At 43.9% G+C, this 19,254-nt stretch overlaps 1 protein-coding gene across 3 annotated transcripts in view; it reads right to left on the reverse strand.

Moving 5' to 3' along the window:
- Positions 1-1,381: 1,381 nt before the first annotated feature.
- UGGT1 (UDP-glucose glycoprotein glucosyltransferase 1) overlaps positions 1,382-19,254 on the reverse strand; it is a 110,302-nt gene continuing 92,429 nt past the window's right edge. For all 3 annotated transcript variants that reach the window (XM_007964576.3, XM_007964573.3, XM_007964574.3), the window contains exons 35-41: positions 18,919-19,003; positions 17,707-17,889; positions 16,512-16,672; positions 14,698-14,812; positions 10,779-10,895; positions 9,982-10,147; positions 1,382-7,288 (exon numbers count right to left, since the gene is read on the reverse strand). In XM_007964576.3, coding sequence (XP_007962767.2) covers positions 7,263-7,288; positions 9,982-10,147; positions 10,779-10,895; positions 14,698-14,812; positions 16,512-16,672; positions 17,707-17,889; positions 18,919-19,003 — 853 coding nt within the window. In that variant the 3' untranslated portion in view covers positions 1,382-7,262. The remainder of the gene's footprint in view (positions 7,289-9,981; positions 10,148-10,778; positions 10,896-14,697; positions 14,813-16,511; positions 16,673-17,706; positions 17,890-18,918; positions 19,004-19,254) is intronic.

The following is a 19,254-nucleotide window of genomic DNA, read 5'->3' on the forward strand; positions in this document are numbered from 1 at the left end:
ACCCTAGATTTGAGTTCTGTGATGTGGTCCTAATCCTAAGGCCTACAACCTGGGTTTTCAATGGAAAGTCTGAAATAGTTACCAAATTCCTCTAATTTGATGAAACATGAACTCTAAACTTCTTCTCCCCAGCACATCTTCTGAAATCTCTGCTCAGCTTCTCCAGCCTTCCAAGTGTTGCTTTCCGTTTGGAATTCTACCCTGTTTATGTACAATACAGGAACCTGCCAAGAACTTGACGAGATTATACAAGGCAAAGTTGGGGGCTTCTATGGTTTCCTCCTTTCTGGGATGTGCCCCCACACCAGTGTGCAGCTGCCACCTTCTGTTTCATTCCCTGCGAGCCACATGAGGAACAGCGCCTCAGATGTGGCTCTGACCCAATGTGCTTCCCTTCTTCTGATGGCTGGTCCCTTCCCTCTTGCCTGTATCTCGGCAGGCTCCAGTGCATTTCAATAGTGTAATGATCAGGCGTAGGCTGGTCTGATACAAGCTGCTGTGCCCTTCCTGGAAGTCAAACTGTAATCAGATGTTTAAATGTTAAAATAAACTCCAACTTCCTTTTCTTTATCTGGATGACAGATATGCTAGTGTGAAAATCTATCAAGGTGTATGTTTATGTACTTTTCAACATGTGCTACAGACCTCAATACAAAGTGTACTACAAGAAGAAACCCATTTCGTACCAGCACCCAGTTTAAACCCCTCAGCGGCCTTCCTGTGCCCCCAGGATCAAACCCATTCCCCCTCTCCTGGCCACCAGCAGGCTTCCACGCAACTCCCTCGATGACACTAGCTCCAGCTCCTCCTCCCTGCCCACCCCTCGCCCACAGGGATCGCCCTACTAGTCCTCAGGCTGCAACCTGAGCACCACCTCCTTGTAGCAGGTTTTCCTGAGCAGCAAGTCCCGGCTCTTGCACCTCAGGCCCTCTCTTGTGCCCTCACAGGCCCCGGGCGCCCTCCCCGCCTCCCTATCATCACACAGAGCCTACATCCTCCATGCATATCCACCCCGGAGTAGGAGCTCAGAGAACTGGCAAAATGCAAAGTCCATGCCACCCGCCTAAGGAAGTCCACGGGCCCAGGGGTCTCATGACACCTTCTTGCCTTGAGGTTCCCCCTCCCAACCCACCTGTTACGCCAGCCTGCCGAGTTCTGCCTGGGGCAGCTCCCAGAGGCTGAGGACCTGGAGGAGACCTCGGTGCTATCCGCAGAATCCAAAGACCTGGCTGCCACCCGAAGCCAGCCCCAGCAGCAGACGAGACTCAGGTAAAGCCCTCGTTCCTCCATCGGGTCTGCAGCTTCCGCTAGATGAACGGGTTGGACTCTGCAGTCTATCAACCTGCCCTCCCTAAACACAAACGCCAGATGACTGCACAGGTGTAGAGAAGAGAGGAAAAGTTTATTGTTGAGCAGACCTTATTTTCGTTACAGTACCACGAAGTTCCTTCTCAGTTCCCTTCGAGTGCAGAGATTCTGCAGACATTTAAAAGCCCAATGCTGTTCCCAAGCAAGGGCAGCACCTGACAACAGTGTTGCATTTAATGGAGCAGGATTACAGTAAATTTGGATATTCATAAAGAAGAAAGTACATAGTTTCCTTAAAAATTCTAACAGTTTCCCACCTTTCTTTTATTACCATGAATAACTGGTTGGCTGGAAAACGTGGTACTTGGTAATCTTTTGTTGCCAACCTTAGGTGAATGTGTTTTGCTTTTTGTTGTTGTTGTTAAGAGTTGTTATGCCCGTTTCTCTGGAAATCTCCAAGGTGACAAGTAAGGCAAGGCGCACAGTACACTCCCGTCCCACTGCAACCTTCCCCGGCCGGCCCCTGCACTGCTGAGTATCTGCGAAAGACTCAGGAGGGGACCATTTGCAAATCCTCGAACCCCTGGCCTCGGGGGATCCGCCCGCCTAGGCCTCCCAAGGTGCTAGGATTACAGGCGTGAGCCACCATGCCTGGCGCTTGCGAATACTGACCATGGAGTTTAACCTTCATGGGCTCCTTCTAGGAAGCAGGTGGCTGCTTGCCGCATGCAGACTTTGTAGTTTGTTTTTATAAATTGTCACTGATCAATGGCAGCCTGAGGGAAGAGACCCTCTACTCAATTCACAGACTTCCTGCTACTACTGCCTCCCAGAAGTGTCATTTCTGTACACAGAGAAATGAAAGACCGAAGAATGAATGAGAAATCTGTATCCTCCAGGCATTTCAGGTATATACCCTGAAATATCAATAACCACTGAACTTTATGATGTCTCATTTGCCTGAATTCAATCAGGTAATTACCAAAATCCTGATTAAGATCTTTCCCTCACTACCTCAAGGCAGAGAAAACATGAATTTAAGTTATCTTACCAAACTACACACATGACAAGCTATATTTGATTAACTCCAATCATCCCACAAAAATGTGCCCATAAAATCAAGTACTTAAAAAACTAATTATTAAAATTACACAACAATGGGCCAGGCACAGTGGCTCACGCCTGTAATCCCAGCACTTTGGGAGGTCAATGTGGGCGGATCACTTGAGGTCAGGAGTTTGAGACCACCCTGGTCAACATGACAAAACCTTGTCTCTACTAAAAATACAAAAATTAGCCAGGCGGGTGGCGGGCACCTGTAATCCCAGCTACTCAGGAGGCTGAGTCAGGAGAATCGCTTGATCCCAGGAGGCAGAGGCTGCAGTGAGCTGAGATCGTGCCACTGCACTCCAGCCTGGGCAACAGAGCGAGACTCCATCTCAAAAAAAAAAAGCAAAAATTAGCCGGGTGTGGTGGCACACACCTGTAATCCCAGCTACACTTGGGAGGTTGAGGCAGGAGGATCACTTGAACCCAGGAGGCAGAGGTTGCAGTGAGTCGAGATCGCACCACTGTACTCCAGCCTGGGCAACAGGAGCAAATCTCTGTATCGGGGGAAAAAAAAAACACATTCAACAACGGAATACAAATATTTAAATAACCGCACATAATACACCCTCCATTTTTGTTACCAAGAGAAAGCTTCTATCAGGTGGCTTTACCAATACATTTCCCCTCCCATGAAATGCAATACCACAGCACTAATATTCTATTCAGAAAAAGAGACTAGAATGCCCTTGTAACTCTTGAGTTATTTCTTTTAATCATTCAGGCCAAATTAGGTATGGCAATTTTAGAAAAGGATTGCTTTCAAGTATCTAACTATACTTCCGGAGGGTGGGGGAGGAAGGGGGTCATTTTACACTTGTCACTATCAGGGTGGCGTCTGACTGTCCAGGTCACGGGGTCAGTGGAGTAGGTTTCCTGGCTAAAGGAAACTCTGGGAATTTTTCCCTCTCTACCACCTGGGCCAGGATCCTCCCCCTGTCCCTAGCTCTTGGCCCTCTACTCATGGACTCGGTCCCCACAATCAGATGAAAACTCATTCAGGCAGAGCCTTGACAAGGTTCAGAACATGAGGGCTTGGCCGGACATAGTGGCTCACGCCTGTAATCCCAGCACTTTGGGAGGCCAAGGTGGGCAGATCACCCGAGGTCAGGAGTTCAAGACCAGCCTGGCCAACCAACATGGTAAAACCTGTCTCTACTAAAAACACAAAAATTAACCGGGCATGGTGGCAGGCACCTGTAATCCCAGCTACTCAGGAGGCTGAGGCGGGAGAATTGTTTGAACTTGGGAGGCAGAGGTTGCAGTGAGCCAAGATCGCACCACTGCACCCCAGCCTGGGTGACAGAATGAGACTCTTTCAAACAAACAAACAAACAAACAAACAAAACCCAAGAGGGCTTAAGGACAGCAGAGCAAATCAAGCTCCATTTATGGAAACCGTTTTTTTTTTTTTTAATTTAATTTTTTTTAGACGGAGTCTCGCTCTATCACCAGGCTGGAGTGCAGTGGTGCGATCTTGGCTCACTGCAACCTCTGCCTCCTGGGTTCAAGCGATTCTCCTGCCTCAGCCTCCCGAATAGCTAGGACTACAGGCGTGTGCCACCACGCCCAGCTAATTTTTGTATTTTTAGTAGAGACGGGGTTTCACCATGTTAGCCAGGATGGTCTCAATCTCTTGACCCTGTAATCTGCCCACCTCAGCTTCCCAAAGTGCTGGGATTACAGGTTTAAGCCACCGTGCCTGGCCGGAATCTGTTTCTTAACATCCATCATGGGTGTAATCTGTGCTCTCCCAAGAGGCATTCACCCAAGTAGACAGGCAAGCATCTATGTGTTCAATTTGAAATGCAACAGTGACAGATGTACAACTTTATCACTCTTACAGAAACTCACATGCCATCCATTACTCTCCATGTGGGAAACATTCAGTAAAGTTCTAAAACCAAACACAGGACTCTGGCGTATCCCCACACCCCCAGCAGCAGCTGTGACAGGCTTTGATCTCAGTCAAACGCCACTTGCTCACAGAACACAAAAACAGGCTCATGGTGCTGCATGTCACTCTGACGTATCACAGTACTTCATATTACTCTGTCACTTATTCAGAAACAAAAGTCTCCACTATGGCATGATTGAGAGAGAAAATAATTCATTATATATAAATAATAGCTAAGAACAACATACTGTGAACAGTTTCCAGACTTTGAACATTCAACACAATCAATTCTTACTTCTCGGGAAAAAAATCTCTTACCTATCTTTTCCGTTACAGTGTGCCTTCCTGGAGACAATATTTTAGTGGTAACATCATTTTCTGGGGCATTCAGTTAATTTTGAAAGATGATTATGCCACATGAACCAAAAAAGAAACTGGCAGGAGGAGGAGGGTCCTGGACCATTCTGGAAGCAAGCTGGGGCCTGCATTATTCAGAGTCAACTATTCAGCTGACTTTCGTCCGGGTGGTGACAGAGAAGAGGCAATGAGTGACACCAGCACACACAGCACACAGAGAACATGGTCTACTCTTTGTCTTCCTTGCATAGAACAAACATAAGAGGCTTGGTAGAAAGACATGGGGAAAGGTGCCATGGGGGCCAGCATCTGGAAAACATACACCTCAGCGATTTGAGGATTTCCCGTTCAACCTCCTGGACGAGAAACCGGGAAAAGGCACCCTTCTGCCCACACTTGTGGACAGCAGCAGCAGCCACCTCTCTGAATGCTTCATTCAATGTGAAGACGCAGCTTGAACAAAAGGTTTTGTTTGTTTGTTTTCTGAGACGGAGTTTTGCTCTGTCACCCAGACTGGAATGCAGTGGTGCGATCTCAGCTCACTGCAACCTCTGCCTCCCGGGTTCAAGCGATTCTCCTGTCTCTGCCTCCTGAGTAGCTAGGAATACAGGCGTGAGCCACCACACCCAGCTAATTTTTGTATTTTTAGTAGAGACGGGGTTTCACCATATTGGCCAGGCTGGTCTTGAACTCCTGACCTCGTGATCCACCGGCCTCGGCCTCCCAAAGAGCTGGGATTACAGGCGTGAGCCACCGCGCCCGGCCAAACAAAAGTTTTTTAATCTCACTGATTCCATCTCTCAGCTGCTCTGACCAGAGGGGCAGGGCGGGAAAAGTCATGCCACAGACTCTGCCCACAGCAGCCATTCTGAGGCGCCTTTTCAGTCTCTTATCCTCTTTTGAGCTCTCCTCTCCTTAATTTTTTTTTTGTTTTGTTTTCATTGTACCCATTAATCCCCTCCTCAATTTTTTATTGAATTATAAAAGCAAAGTCAAAAGGTCCTTCGGGATGACTGGGAGGCTTCCTAGGCTAACTTTTGTATTTGAAAATGGAAAAAATAAATTACTTGATATTTGTGATAAAACTTAAGATTTCTTAAAAAGTCTGCACATCAATGTATTACCTGGCTTAGAAGGGTGAGGGCACAGCTATCCATCTGCACCCTCTCCTATTTTTTAAAAACAGGCAAAATATGTAAGAAAAGGCTGGTGCACATTGGAAGACAGAGCGTGCCTCTCTATGCCAGTGCTGCTGTGCCCTGCAGCCTGGCAGATGGAGTCAGATGCCGGGGCCTCACGCCCACTCAGGCCAATAACATACCCAAGACTCGACAGCCCGTTCACCAGCACAGGCTGCCCCGAGGGGCAACACCGGCCGTGGAAGTGAAGACACACAAAGCAGGGACTAAAGGCAAACGGGGCTTCATGACGCAGAGACATGAAGACAGAACTGCTGTGGGCGCCAAAGATAACCTGCAGTGCTCAAATAAAAGGAAAATAGGACAGAAAGCCACACGTTCCACAAGCAGAATCATTCCTGGTCTTAGATCTGAGGGCATTTGTAGAGGAAAGTCCAAGGCAATGTCCCCTGGGTCTGAGAGAAAATCCTGTGCAGGAGAGGGGAGACAATGCGATGCTCGTCTTGAGGGAGCCTGACCCTGATCCTGATGGGCTGGATACGAGGGAGGTTGAGTATGGCTGTATCCAGTAAGGAAACTGGTAACAGACTTTTCTAGAAAGTGGAAAGAAAAAGCAAAGACTTTCACAGATACAAAATTTGTTTTCAAAACAATTTCCTAGAAAGTTCACTGTGGTTGGGTGGGGAATAAGTGTAACATTTTCATTTCAAATGAGCCATGGTGCTACTAATGGATTAAAAAACAGGATGGCCAGTTCTGGTCTTCCTTCCCTTCCCATAACCCCCAGAACGTTCCTACTCCTGATATTTTCCCTACCCTCACTGCAACCCACCGCCATCCCGGCCCAAAATTAATTTGCCGAGCCACTGCACCGAACCAGCCTTAACACACTGCTGTCAGTTGGATTTCAGTTAAACAATGCACCTAATTCGTGGGAAGAGAAAGTGGGGAGGGCACAAGGAGCATGTTGGCATCAACCTGGAGATGTGTGGACCTTGGACAGAGCTTCTGCCGGCCAGACCCTGGGGAGCATGGGCATCTGCAGTGCAGCGCAGGCTGCAGGTAAACTGAGGTAAGGAAGAACATGGCGGCTTTAGCTGGCCCTGCTTTCTGAGACACTGCAGCATGTGTGCGCTCTTGGGTGTGGGCACCAAAAAACCCATTTTCTTCCAGTTGCTGCTGCCATTCCACCCTCTGGCTAGAAGAATGCTCTTTACAGAGTCCAGAAGATCAGCCACTTGGTCTTCCTCTGAGGTACAATTCCAATGGAGCTTTAATCCCAAAGATCCAGCGGCCACCAGAGTGCAGAAGTCAGAATCAAATGCTCAGAATCAAAGGTGTGGCACTCTTGCCCAGCCAGTTTATCAGCAGTTGTATAGACAGATCAGAAAAAACTAATATTTAGTATAAAAACTGTTTTTCAAATGGGGTAATTTCCTGTCCTTCTCCAGAGATCATAATTCTTCACGTTTCTGAGGACCTAAGGAAAAGGAGAACCACAGAAAAGAAAATAGATGATCTTCAAATTACAAACACCGAGTGGGTATTTTTCATCGCCAGAACTTATTCTTTGTACCTCCACCTCCATCTTATCTCACTTACTACATCTTTGGGATTTGTGTTTTTGTACTGTATTTTGAAAGCAAAAACTAAATTAAGGATTTTTTAAAAATGGAAACTATCTGTAAACCCCACTCCAACTGAATTGGGTTTTTTGTTTGTTTGTTTGTTTGTTTTTGAGACGGAGTCTTGCTCTGTCGCCCAGGCTGGAGTGCAGTGGCCGGATCTCAGCTCACTGCAAGCTCCGCCTCCCAGGTTCACGCCATTTATCCTGCCTCAGCCTCCCGAGTACCTGGGACTACAGGCACCGCCACCTCACCAGGCTAGTTTTTTTTTTTTTTGTATTTTTTAGTAGAGACGGGGTTTCACCGTGTTAGCCAGGATGATCTCGATCTCCTGACCTCGTGATCCGCCCGTCTCGGCCTCCCAAAGTGCTGGGATTACAGGCGTGAGCCACCACGCCCGGCCAACTGAATTGTTTTTACAAATACAATATTTACTTTCAGTAAACATGCATGCATTTTTTTAGTCGGGATTTTTCTTTTATCATTTAATAGCATCTAAACATTTTCTGTGTATCAGTGTAGCTCATTCTTGGATGTTTAAACTGTTTTTAATGCTTTTGGCTTATAAGTAATAGTAAAATAAATTGTTTTCATGTATATAACTTGATTATTTCTTTAAGATATATTCTCAAGAGAGTAATTACTGAGGGTATAGCGCCTTGCAGGCTTCTAATGGCAGGTGTACTGCTTTTCAACAAGGGCGATTCGAATGCACAAAGCTGCATCAAGGTAGATCCACAACAGTTTCATCACCATCTCCCAAACAAATGGCATTCTCACTATGTCTGTTTTCTTCCATGTCGCAGAGCGCTTTAATTTGATTAGTTTCCTCAAATTCATTTATTATTTGTGTTTCCTCTTACTTGAACAGTGTGTCCACATTCTTTGCCCATTTATCTACGGAAATTCTCAGGGTTTTACTGATGAATCTGAATTACTTATTGTTATGGTTACTATATAACCTTCCAGCTATGATATTTAATATCATAGTACAGTCTGAGGGATACACAGGCAAATCACTCAAGATCCATGTTTTGGATTTTTTTATTTTGAGACAGGGTCTTGCTCGGTCACAGGTTCTCTCTCTGTTACCTAGGCTGGAGTGCAGTCGCTCACTGCAACCCTGACCTCCCAGGCTCAAGCAATCCTCCCACCTCAGCCTCCTGAGAGACTAGGATTATAGGCATGAGCCACTGCGCCCAGCAGTTTTTTAGAATTCGTCTAAAGCAGAATAAATCTTAAAAATCCAGAGCCCATCTACATATCAAAACATCACTATGGACTCCACAGATATGTACAATTATTATGTGACCATTTAGAAGTAAATAGGTTAAAAATTTTTCTTAAATCTAGAGCCCAGGCCGGGCGCGGTGGCTCAAGCCTGTAATCCCAGCACTTTGGGAGGCCCAGGCGGGCGGATCACAAGGTCAGGAGATCGAGACCATCCTGGCTAACACGGTGAAACCCCATCTCTACTAAAAAATACAAAAAAACTAGCCGGGCGATGTAGCGGGCGCCTGTAGTCCCAGCTACTCGGGAGGCTGAGGCAGGAGAATGGCGTAAACCCGGGAGGCAGAGCTTGCAGTGAGCCGAGATCCGGCCACTGCACTCCAGCTTGGGCGACAGTGAGACTCCGTCTCAAAAAAAAAAAAAAAAAAAAAAAAAATTTAGAGCCCAGCTTATTAATATTTTAAAAGTCACTTTTGTATTCTAATGATTTTTTCAAGTAGCTATTATTCAAGACACACACAACAGGGAAAACGTTAAAGACTTAACGCTAAATTAAATACAAGCATTCCATCTCCATCCCAACATGCTTGTTTTAAAGAACACTTTTTTCGGCCAGGCGCAGTAGCTCACGTCTGTAATCCTAGCACTTTGGGAGGCTGAGGAGGGTGGATCACTTGAGTCAGGAGTTCAAGACCAGCCTGGGCAACATGGTGAAACCCTCTCTCTACTAAAAATACAAAAAATAAAAAATAAAAAAAAAGTTAGCTGGGCATGGTGGTGCACGCCTATAATTCCAGCTACTTGGGAGGCTGAGGCATGAGAAGTGCGTGAACCTGGGAGGTGGAGGTTGCAGTGAGCCAAGATCATGCCACTGCACTCCAGCCTGGGCAACAGAGTGAGACTCTGTCTTAAAAAAAAGAATAGTTTTTTCAAATACATATTTGTCTGGATCTAAATTTATTCATTGACTAGTACACTGACAGATTTAATGAAAAAAACAAGGAATCTGACAAGAACTCCGTAAAAGGTTTGGTTTATGTATCACAAAACTCATGAACTTAAATAACTATAATCATAATTAAAATCCCTTTCTCCTCACCAGAAAAATGGGAAAAAAAAAAAAAAAAAAGCAATTGCATTAATAAATACTGTTTAGAAGACCAACATAAAAGGAAAATGAAAAATATACACTGGTCGATGTCAGAATGGAAGAATAGGAGATTTCTCTCTTCCTTTTATCCATTATTCTATTGTCTTTACAACAAACATATCATAAACGGAAAGAAGTACTGTCCTAAAGCCAGCGGTTTGTGTTTACCTTCTCGGCTGGGCTCTTCTGTCTTCTCTTTGTACAGCGTTCCCGTTTCTTTCTCCTTCTGAAAGCGGAGCTGGAGCTGTTTGATCTCTTGGTCGTAGTCCTGCCACTCTGGGACAATTCGCACGGCTGCTTCCAGTTTGGGCTCTTTGGTCATTGGATTATTACACTGTGAAAACCAAAAGAACACACTTCAGCTGAGTTGAAGAAAGGCCACATCATAGAGAATTCAGAGGTTATTGGGTTACAAGTCCTAACTAGACAAAAAAACTTGGTAAGGAACCAAATGATATACTACCAGAAGCAATATGGTAGTGCGCTATGTAAAGCTGTATTTTCATCTGCAAAGAATGTGTGAGTGGCTACTGGAAGGCAGAAAAAGTCCATTTGGAAAAACTACAAGGCGCAGAGATCAACTGGAAGCCAAGGAGCGGCTCAGCAGATTGTGAGTCGTGGAAACAGCCCCATTAAGTGCTCAGGGCTTTGGTTTCCTAACGTAAGTGGGAAGATAAAACCACTGAAGTATTCTATAAGGTAAGAATATTCTGTAAGAATAGCCCTGAAAAACCAAATACTTATACTTACTATACAACAAACTATACTTATTCTATAAGGTAAGAATATTTATAAGAATATTCTCTAAGATAATTATAGCCCTGACAAAAACTAAACAATTACAGAGAAAGTCTAAATAAGAATCTAGGAAATTCTGAAATGTAAGAATCTAAATAAAAGTCATCAATCATGATTCGCTCATACATCCACTGGATGAACATGCAGAAGCACCGCACACAGCTTACCAAATCAATGGTTTTTGCCCTTTTCTTAGAGGCGTCATCACACCACGTTTCACACCAAAGCCATTCTTGAGGGAGGGATTTAATTGGCACCTGATGAATCATGTTATTGGGCAGATCCTGTTTGGTTAAAAATAAAAATAAAACACATGTATCTAAAGTTCTGGTGGTACTTATTTATTTATTTATTTATTTATTGAGAGATGGGGTCTCACTCTGTTACCCAGGTTGGAATGCAGTAGTATGATCTCAGCTCACTGCAACCTCCACCTCCCAGATTCAAGAGATTCTTGTTCCTTAGCCTCCTGAGTAGCTGGCCACCACGCCTGGCCAATTTTTGTATTTTTACTAGAGACGGGGTTTTGCCATGCGGCCCAGGTTGCTCTGAAACTGCTGAGCTTAGGCGATCCACCCACCTTAGCCTCACAAAGTTCTGAGATTATAGGCGTGAGCCACTGCACCCAGCTAGTTCATGGGGAGCTTAAATGCACAGAACATCAGTGATGTGTACACCTGCTCATTATGGATCACATGCCAATCACAAATGTTTAAAATGGAAAACGTCCTCACCAATGCCTTAGAGAAATTATTCAAAACTATAAATTTTAGAGGATTCATAAAACATCTGCCCATAATAAGCAACTGAAAAGCTCTGGCTTAAAACTTACAAATAGCCTGCACCTAACCCTCCCTTCATTAGAGCAATCCTAAGAAAAATACTCCTACTGACTTCTGAACATCAACTAAATGGAGTAGTGGTTCATAAATTTTACAGGCTTCTGGCCGGGCGCGGTGGCTCAAGCCTGTAATCCCAGCACTTTGGGAGGCGGAGACGGGTGGATCACGAGGTCAGGAGATCGAGACCATCCTGGCTAACACGGTGAAACCCCGTCTCTACTACATATTACAAAAAACTAGCCGGGCGAGGTGGCGGGTGCCTGTAGTCCCAGCTACTCGGGAGGCTGAGGCAGGAGAATGGCGTGAACCCGGGAGGCGGAGCTTGCAGTGAGCCGAGATCTGGCCACTGCACTCCAGCCTGGGCGACAGAGCAAGACTCCGTCTCAAAAAAAAAAAAAAAAAAAAAAAAAAAAAAAAATTTTACAGGCTTCTGTCTAGGAAGTTCTGAATCCACCTTGTCTATTGAGACTTGCTCCCAAATAGATGACATATTTTCTGGCCAATTCTACTCTATGCTGTAAACCTTTTTTCTGAGGAGACCTTCTGACTTTGCCACAATAAAATGTTCCATTGTCCTAAGACTTACATGGAACAAGGAAATGTACAGAAATGACTGACTGCCATACTTGTAAAGAATGTTCCATGATGGTACAAAAACAATAGATACTTCTCTACAAAACCCTGTCAACAAACTAAAATTTAAAAATACCTGCTGAAGTGGGTAGATCGCTTGAGCCCAGGAGTTCCAAGACTGGCCAGGGCAACACGGCAAAACCCCATCTCTACAAAAAATTAGCCAGGCCTGGTGGTGCAAGCCTGTCGTCCCAGCTACTCAGGAGGCTGAGGTGGGAGGATCGCCTTTGCCTGGGAGTTCGAGGCTGCAGTGAGCCATGATCGCATCACTGCACTCTAGCCTGGGTGACAGAGTGAGACCTTGTCTAAAAAAAAAGAAAGCTGGATTAAGGTATCAAATACTCATCTTGATTTATCTTAATTTCACTTAAAGTCTTACACACTGTTGACCTTGTGGCACTGCTATAGAAAGCTGAATCAAGAACACAGTATGAGTTCCAACTCTGTACTCTGCTTGAAAAAGAGCAGAACTCCACTTTCAGCATTGGTGGACTTAGGTAAATGAGACGAGCTCACCTCCTGAGGAAAACTAGAATAGCTGAATGAATTACAAAAAGCACACACCTTTTGAAGTCACCAGAGAACTACAAGACAGTAATTACTGGTCCGGGGGAGAACAACGGCCAGAAAAGAGAACTCTGGAATCAGGTTTTCCCCTCAGGATCTACGCTGCTTGGTGAGGCTTTCCGAGGCTTTCGATAGCTACTCAGGCCCGAGGTAACAAAGATTTGTATGTAAGATGTGTGGTGGTTGAGGGGAGTTCTAGCGAAACCCTTTGCTTTGGGTTGGCATACCAAAAGAACATACACTCCGATTTAGAGTGAGCCAGAAAAGGCCCGAGAAGAATGCAGCTCAAATTCCAATCATCAGAATCTTTAAAACGGATTAAAACACTCCTGGATAGCCAGTGCCAAGTTTCTCACAAAAAATGTGACAAAAAGAAACAAACAGGCCGGGTGCGGTGGCTCACGTCTGTAATCCCAGCACTTTGGGAGGCCAAGACGGGTGGATCACCTGAGGTCAAGAGTTCAAGACCAGCCTGGCCAACATGGTGAAACCCTGTCTCAACTAAAAATATAAAAAAATTAGCGGGGCGTGGTGGCGGGCACCTGTAATCCCAGCTACTTTGGGAGGCTGAGGTTGCAGTGAGCCGAGACTGTGCCACGGCACTCCAGCCTGGGCAACGAGAACAAAGCTCCATCTCAAAAAAAAAAAAAAAAAAGAGAGAGAGAGAAACAAAAACTGTTAGGTGATACCATTTTTGAACTCAAATTATTCCCCAAAATAATTCTGCAAAAACAACGCCTGACACACTACAGAAGATAAACAGATATGTGATAGATAATATGAACAAAAGAATAACAGAAATAATACAACAGAATCAGATCCACAGTAGCTCCATAAATTAGAAGATACCAGGTATCACACAAATTTTAAAGTAAGTAGAGCTGGGCACTGTGGCTCATGCCTGTAATCCCAGCACTTTGGGAGGCCGAAGCGGGTGGATCACAAGGTCAGGAGATTGAGACCAGCCTGGCCAACATGGTGAAACCCCGTCTCTACTAAAAATACAAAAATTAGCCAGGCGTGGTGGCACGCGCCTGTAATCCTAGTTACTCAGGAGGCTGAGGCAGGAGAATCGCTTGAGCTCGGGAGGTGGAGGCTGCAGTGAGTGCCACCCAGAGCATGCCACCGCACTCCAGCCTGGGACAGAGTGAGATTCTGTCTCAAAAAAAAAAAAAAAAAGTTTATCTTTTACTATTCCATGGTGATAGAAGAGAAGAAAATGAACAAATTAAACTCGTGTTTACAGATACAGGCTTCAACAGTAAATCTATAAAGAAAAGCAAATGATTACCATAAAAGTCGTGATGCTAGACACTTTCGTTAGGGAGGAAGGGTGGCTTCTGGGATGCTGATAATGCTCTAGTTCTTGAACTAGGTTGTGGTATCTGGGCATTTGCTTCACAATAATTCCTGGATGTATGTGAATATGTGTGCATGTTTTTTGTATACTTTTCTTTATGGATGTTACATATCACAATAAAGGTTTAAAAAAATTTAAGTAGACTTAAGCAAAACAAAATGCTTAAAATATGTGAAATACATATCGAAAACCCTTAAACTACAATCTCATCTCTGAAAAATGCTTCACATTAACAAACAGTAATTTAGCTAGCCTTGAAACACATCATGGTTTCTGACATAGAAAAAGGGGAAGTTGTGATACTATACTGTGATTCTCTACTACGAATCCTGAGCTATTTAGTTCCTACAGCAGAAAAACAAACTGACCCGAGCTGGTAGAAAAGCAAATCTACGAGGTTAGTTTGAGTACAAAATACAAAGATATGCGAATGGTTCAGAGAGGCAGCATTCTCCTTCCATCTCTCTCCCCAGCCAGCATCAGATCTATGACATTTTTCATGCTGATACGTCTTCTCTTGAGGGCAGATAAAAATCTCTCTCACACACACACGCACACACACACCATGAAAAAACCAGACACTGTCTTGAGAGGAGAGGATTGAGGACACAAATAATACTTCATTTTCTGATGCAACTCTGTACACCCGCCACTCACAGTTAACCATAAAAAATGGACACTTACTTGATCAAGATTTGAAAGGCTGTTAGGGTCCTGACTCAGACCTTGGTACTGTCCCCTGAGTCTGTCACCAGCAGCTATTTTCCTAAACTTCTTCAGATCCACAACATATAGTGCACTGAACAAAGAAGACCCGCTTGTTACAACCAACCATGGATTACGACAGGACAACTAAACCCAATGAATAATGGAACGAACAGGCCACTAGCCAAATATTCCGGCTTTTCTCTGAAAAGGTATGCTGCAGCCCTACCGTGGAGTTAAACTGTGCTGCTTTAAGATCTCTAAGAAAGTCACTGCAAAATCTATCCTGTGCCATGCTTTTGTTACTGTTCCGTATTTGCCATCCAAAAGAAATAATCTCAGACAAAAGATTTCTAGCAAATGCGGCAGTAATAAAAGCCATAGTAACTGGTAACTATTATTCAATGATATCCTGATGATGTCTTCAATGTTACAGGGGGGAAAAAATCCCAGAGTGTTACAGTCCTTACAGTTCTTTTGGACCAGGACTGTAAAGAATGAAGCCGCCATCGCTACACCCCAGCAGTGATGCATGAGCCGCTTTCTACAGGCTCCTCTTCCCTGCACATCTTCAAATCACACTTCTCACAGAGAAGAGAATGGAGTGCTAATTAGAAATGTAACAACGTACACACTGTTTGACCTAAAAGGTCTACTTCGAGGAATTTATCCCACAAACGTATCTGAGATATGAAAAATAATTTATTTAGATTATTCACTGCAACATGGTAGGTCATAGGAAAAAACTGTAACACTCACACTGGAATAATATGCAGCTATGAAGAGGAATCAGGTCTCTTTCTATTCATTGAGAAGATGTATATGACATTAAGTTAAAAAAAAAAAAAAAGCCAAGTTACAAAATGTATAAATAGGTAGCATATTTTGTGTGAAAAAAGAATACACATTCACAGCTGTTTCTGTAAGAATTAAGAAAATCTGGAAAGATAGACAGTCAAAAGTTGGGAGGTTATCTGTTGTGAGAACAGGAACCGAGTAGGAAAGAGAGAGACAGGATTAGGAAGTTTTTTTACACTGTGTATTTTATTTTATTTTATTTTTATTTTTTTGAGATGGAGTCTCTCTCCGTCACCCAGGCTGGAGTACAGTGGCGTGATCTCAGCTCACTGCAACCTCCGCCTCCCGGGTTCAAGCAATTCTCCTGCCTTAGCCTCCCGAGTAGCTGAAATTACAGGCACCCATCACCACGCCCAGCTAATTTTTGTATTTTTAGTAGAGGCGGGGTTTTGCCCTGTTGGCCAGGCTGGTCTTGAACTCCTGACCTCAGGTGATCTGCCTGCCTAGGCATCGCAAACTGCTGGGATTACAGGCATGAGCCACTGCGCCCAGCCACTGTGTATTTTTTATAATTTTTCTTTTTCTTTTTTTTTTTTTTTTGAGGCGGAGTGTAGCTCTGTCGCCCAGGCTGGAGTGCAGTGGCTGGATCTCAGCTCACTGCAAGCTCCGCCTCCCGGGTTCACGCCATTCTCGGGCCTCAGCCTCCCGAGTAGCTGGGACTACAGGCGCCCGCCACCTCGCCTGGCTAGTTTTTTGTATTTTTTAGTAGAGACGGGGTTTCACCGTGTTAACCAGGATGGTCTCGATCTCTTGACCTCGTGATCCGCCCGTCTCGGCCTCCCAAAGTGCTGGGATTACAGGCTTGAGCCACCGCGCCCGGCCTATAATTTTTATTTTTCAACCATACCAATGTATTACCTATTCACAATTTTAACCACACAAAATCAATTTTAGGAAAACCCCATCACGGTGTTAGGAGTGCTTCTTTTCAGTACCTGATATGATACTTTCGCCCAGCTAAATGACTGGCCCAGTACCCTGACTTCCAGAACCTGTAGCCGTCCATTTCTCTTCGGCTGTCACAGAAGGGAGTGTAACCGTAAGGAGCACCATCCAAACTGAAATCTCTCAACTCTTTCAGATCCGTTCGGACAATCTGGAGGATATCGAGAGTCATTCGTTAAGCAACCATGCAGACAGCTCTAACGCCGTTTCCTGAAGATACAGAGTGGCTCGCTGAAGGCAGCATGGAAGGCTGCTCAGTGGTGAGTGGCACAGGCACTACCGGCAGATGTACTTTGCTTCCTCCACTTGTTAGTAGGTTGACTCACTAACATGTAAGACACTTAGCAAGGTGTGTGGGAGTAGGAATAAAACAAATTTCAATTGCTTAGGCTTTCTGTGCCTCAGTTTCTTCATCTATAAAATGGAGATAATGACAGTACCTATGTCACAGGGTTGTTGGGAGGATTATGTAAGTTAACACATGGATGGACAGATGTAGAATAATGCCTTGCCCATCTTAAGTACTCAACAAGGATTAAATGTGGCTATGTTAGAATCAGGAAGGCACACTTCAGGCTGAGCCAGTGGAAGAGAATTCCAAAGAGGTGAGTGAAGTCTCCGTCCCAGTGACTTTCACACACATGACATCCTTCCACTCAGGTGGCTACTCAGGTTTCCGCCCGCTCGGGCTGAAGTGGAAGGCTATACATTTATGCTGTTTGAGTCTGTGTGTTCTAAAATCACATGTTCCCTTTCATTAAGTCAAACCCTGACAGCTGGAAGAATATCCGGAGGTTCCCTGTTGCCAAAGCCATGCATCCACTTAAGCTTCGTCTATTACCTGTGACAATAACTCCTACCTTTTGGGCAGATAATTAGAGATGATGGCAAGCACTGCTAAACGTTAATTTTCTAATTTTTAGTTTTCAAGTTAAATGAATTGAGTCAGATACAAAATTGCACACATCATGTTATCACAATGATGTTAAAAAGACAGAGAAAAAGATGTAAAGGAGATAAGCTAAATGTTTAAAGAGTGATCACATCTGTGTGATACATATTTCCATATTTTCTAAATGTAAAATAAGCATGTCCTTTTCCATAACTGGAAAAAAATAGCATTTAAAAAGAAGCAATTTGTTGCTTTTAATACAAACTGTCAAAACTTGGCCTTTAAGGGCCTACCTGATCAGCATCCACAAACAGGAACTTGTCAACAACTAGTGGGAAAAGTACATCCAGGAAGAGGATCTTGTAACCCCAGATGATACGCTGTTTTTCAGTCTGTTGATGAAGCCACCGGGGCCATTTGTACTGAACAAGCTCATACTGAAAATTGTATTCATTTGCCATGTAAGGTATAAACTCCTGTTTTGAGACATGGGAACAACAAATAATCATTTCTTCTGATTAAGAAAACTGCTTTCATAATGTAAGCCAACCACCATGATACGGGACAAATAAAACACATTTACTAAAACAGTGGTCTTACAAAGACTGGCCCTGACCCACTCATGACTATAGAGAAGAACAGATATAAACCTGTGTGAAATCCCCATTTCTTTATGACTTCTGGTCACCACATGAAATCAGAGAATGTTCAAGAGAAGGATTTTAGATGTACATCCCTCTGTGTGTGTTTTTACCGCAGATGAACTTTAAGTCCATTTGTCTGAACTTGATTTCAGTAAGGCATTTACTGAGCTTGATGACAAGCCTTCCTCAAGGCCAGATCTAATCCGGGGAATAACACTGCAAAGCCAGAACTCTGGACAAATATGTTGCCCTTTATGAATAAGTCTTTCAGATTCTAAGTACAAGCACCTTTAGGGGGCCAGTAGGAAAGTGCTTATCAAGGAGAATGGTTATTGAATATATTAAAAGTCATTTAGTAAATTCTACAGGAAAAAAAAGGATGCAAATAAATCAACTTAGATGACAAATACTGGCTGATATAAATAATGCAGAAAGCATTCCGAGGACGTGTTTTGTTTTGCACAGAGGAAGCATGACTTCCATACATCATCTGGGAGTGGTTCATGCTAACACCAGTCATGCTCCTCAATGTAAACCACTGCTGTGCTTTCTAACTGAAAGCAAGCACACAGGCTTCCGAGGAAGGAAACGTTATCTCATAAGACACTGCTCCTAATAACAACAACAAAACACTCTCCTACTATATTATCCAAGTTTTTAAACACAATTTAACTGTTTCCCTCAAACAGACCAATCTGGAAGAATAACCAAAATAGAAATATGCAACCAAATAGTATTCTATGCAACCATTCTTAGTAAATGGAAAATTTGCTAAAGTACACAGATAAAACAAAAGTCATGAAAAATATACAGTAAATATCTCCTTAATAAGAATGTTTTCCCTTCCTCTGTGAAACAAACCTTAAATGTGGGGGACAAGTAATTCTTCAAGAACCAGAATTTCACAGGAGTCTTGGTATTCTTCAGCACGGATAGCATCATTATGCTGCCAAACAAAAGCAGAAAATTAATAATAGTTTTCCAATGGGATTTAACCTCCACATGATGTAGAGTCAATCACGAGACACCTAAATGCTCTTTACGGCAGAGCTAACTAATGGCTCAATTAGGCAGAGGGAGACACTCAGTGATGGAAAATGAAAAATTGTACTTCAGCTTATGAAGTTATCACTGAAAAGAAGGGGCATTCCTCACCTACAAAACTACACTTAACTGACAGAGGCAAATGTTTTAATT

The sequence above is a fragment of the Chlorocebus sabaeus genome, chromosome 10 (genome assembly GCF_047675955.1).
Source record: "Chlorocebus sabaeus isolate Y175 chromosome 10, mChlSab1.0.hap1, whole genome shotgun sequence".
Classification (NCBI taxonomy): Eukaryota; Metazoa; Chordata; class Mammalia; order Primates; family Cercopithecidae; genus Chlorocebus; species Chlorocebus sabaeus.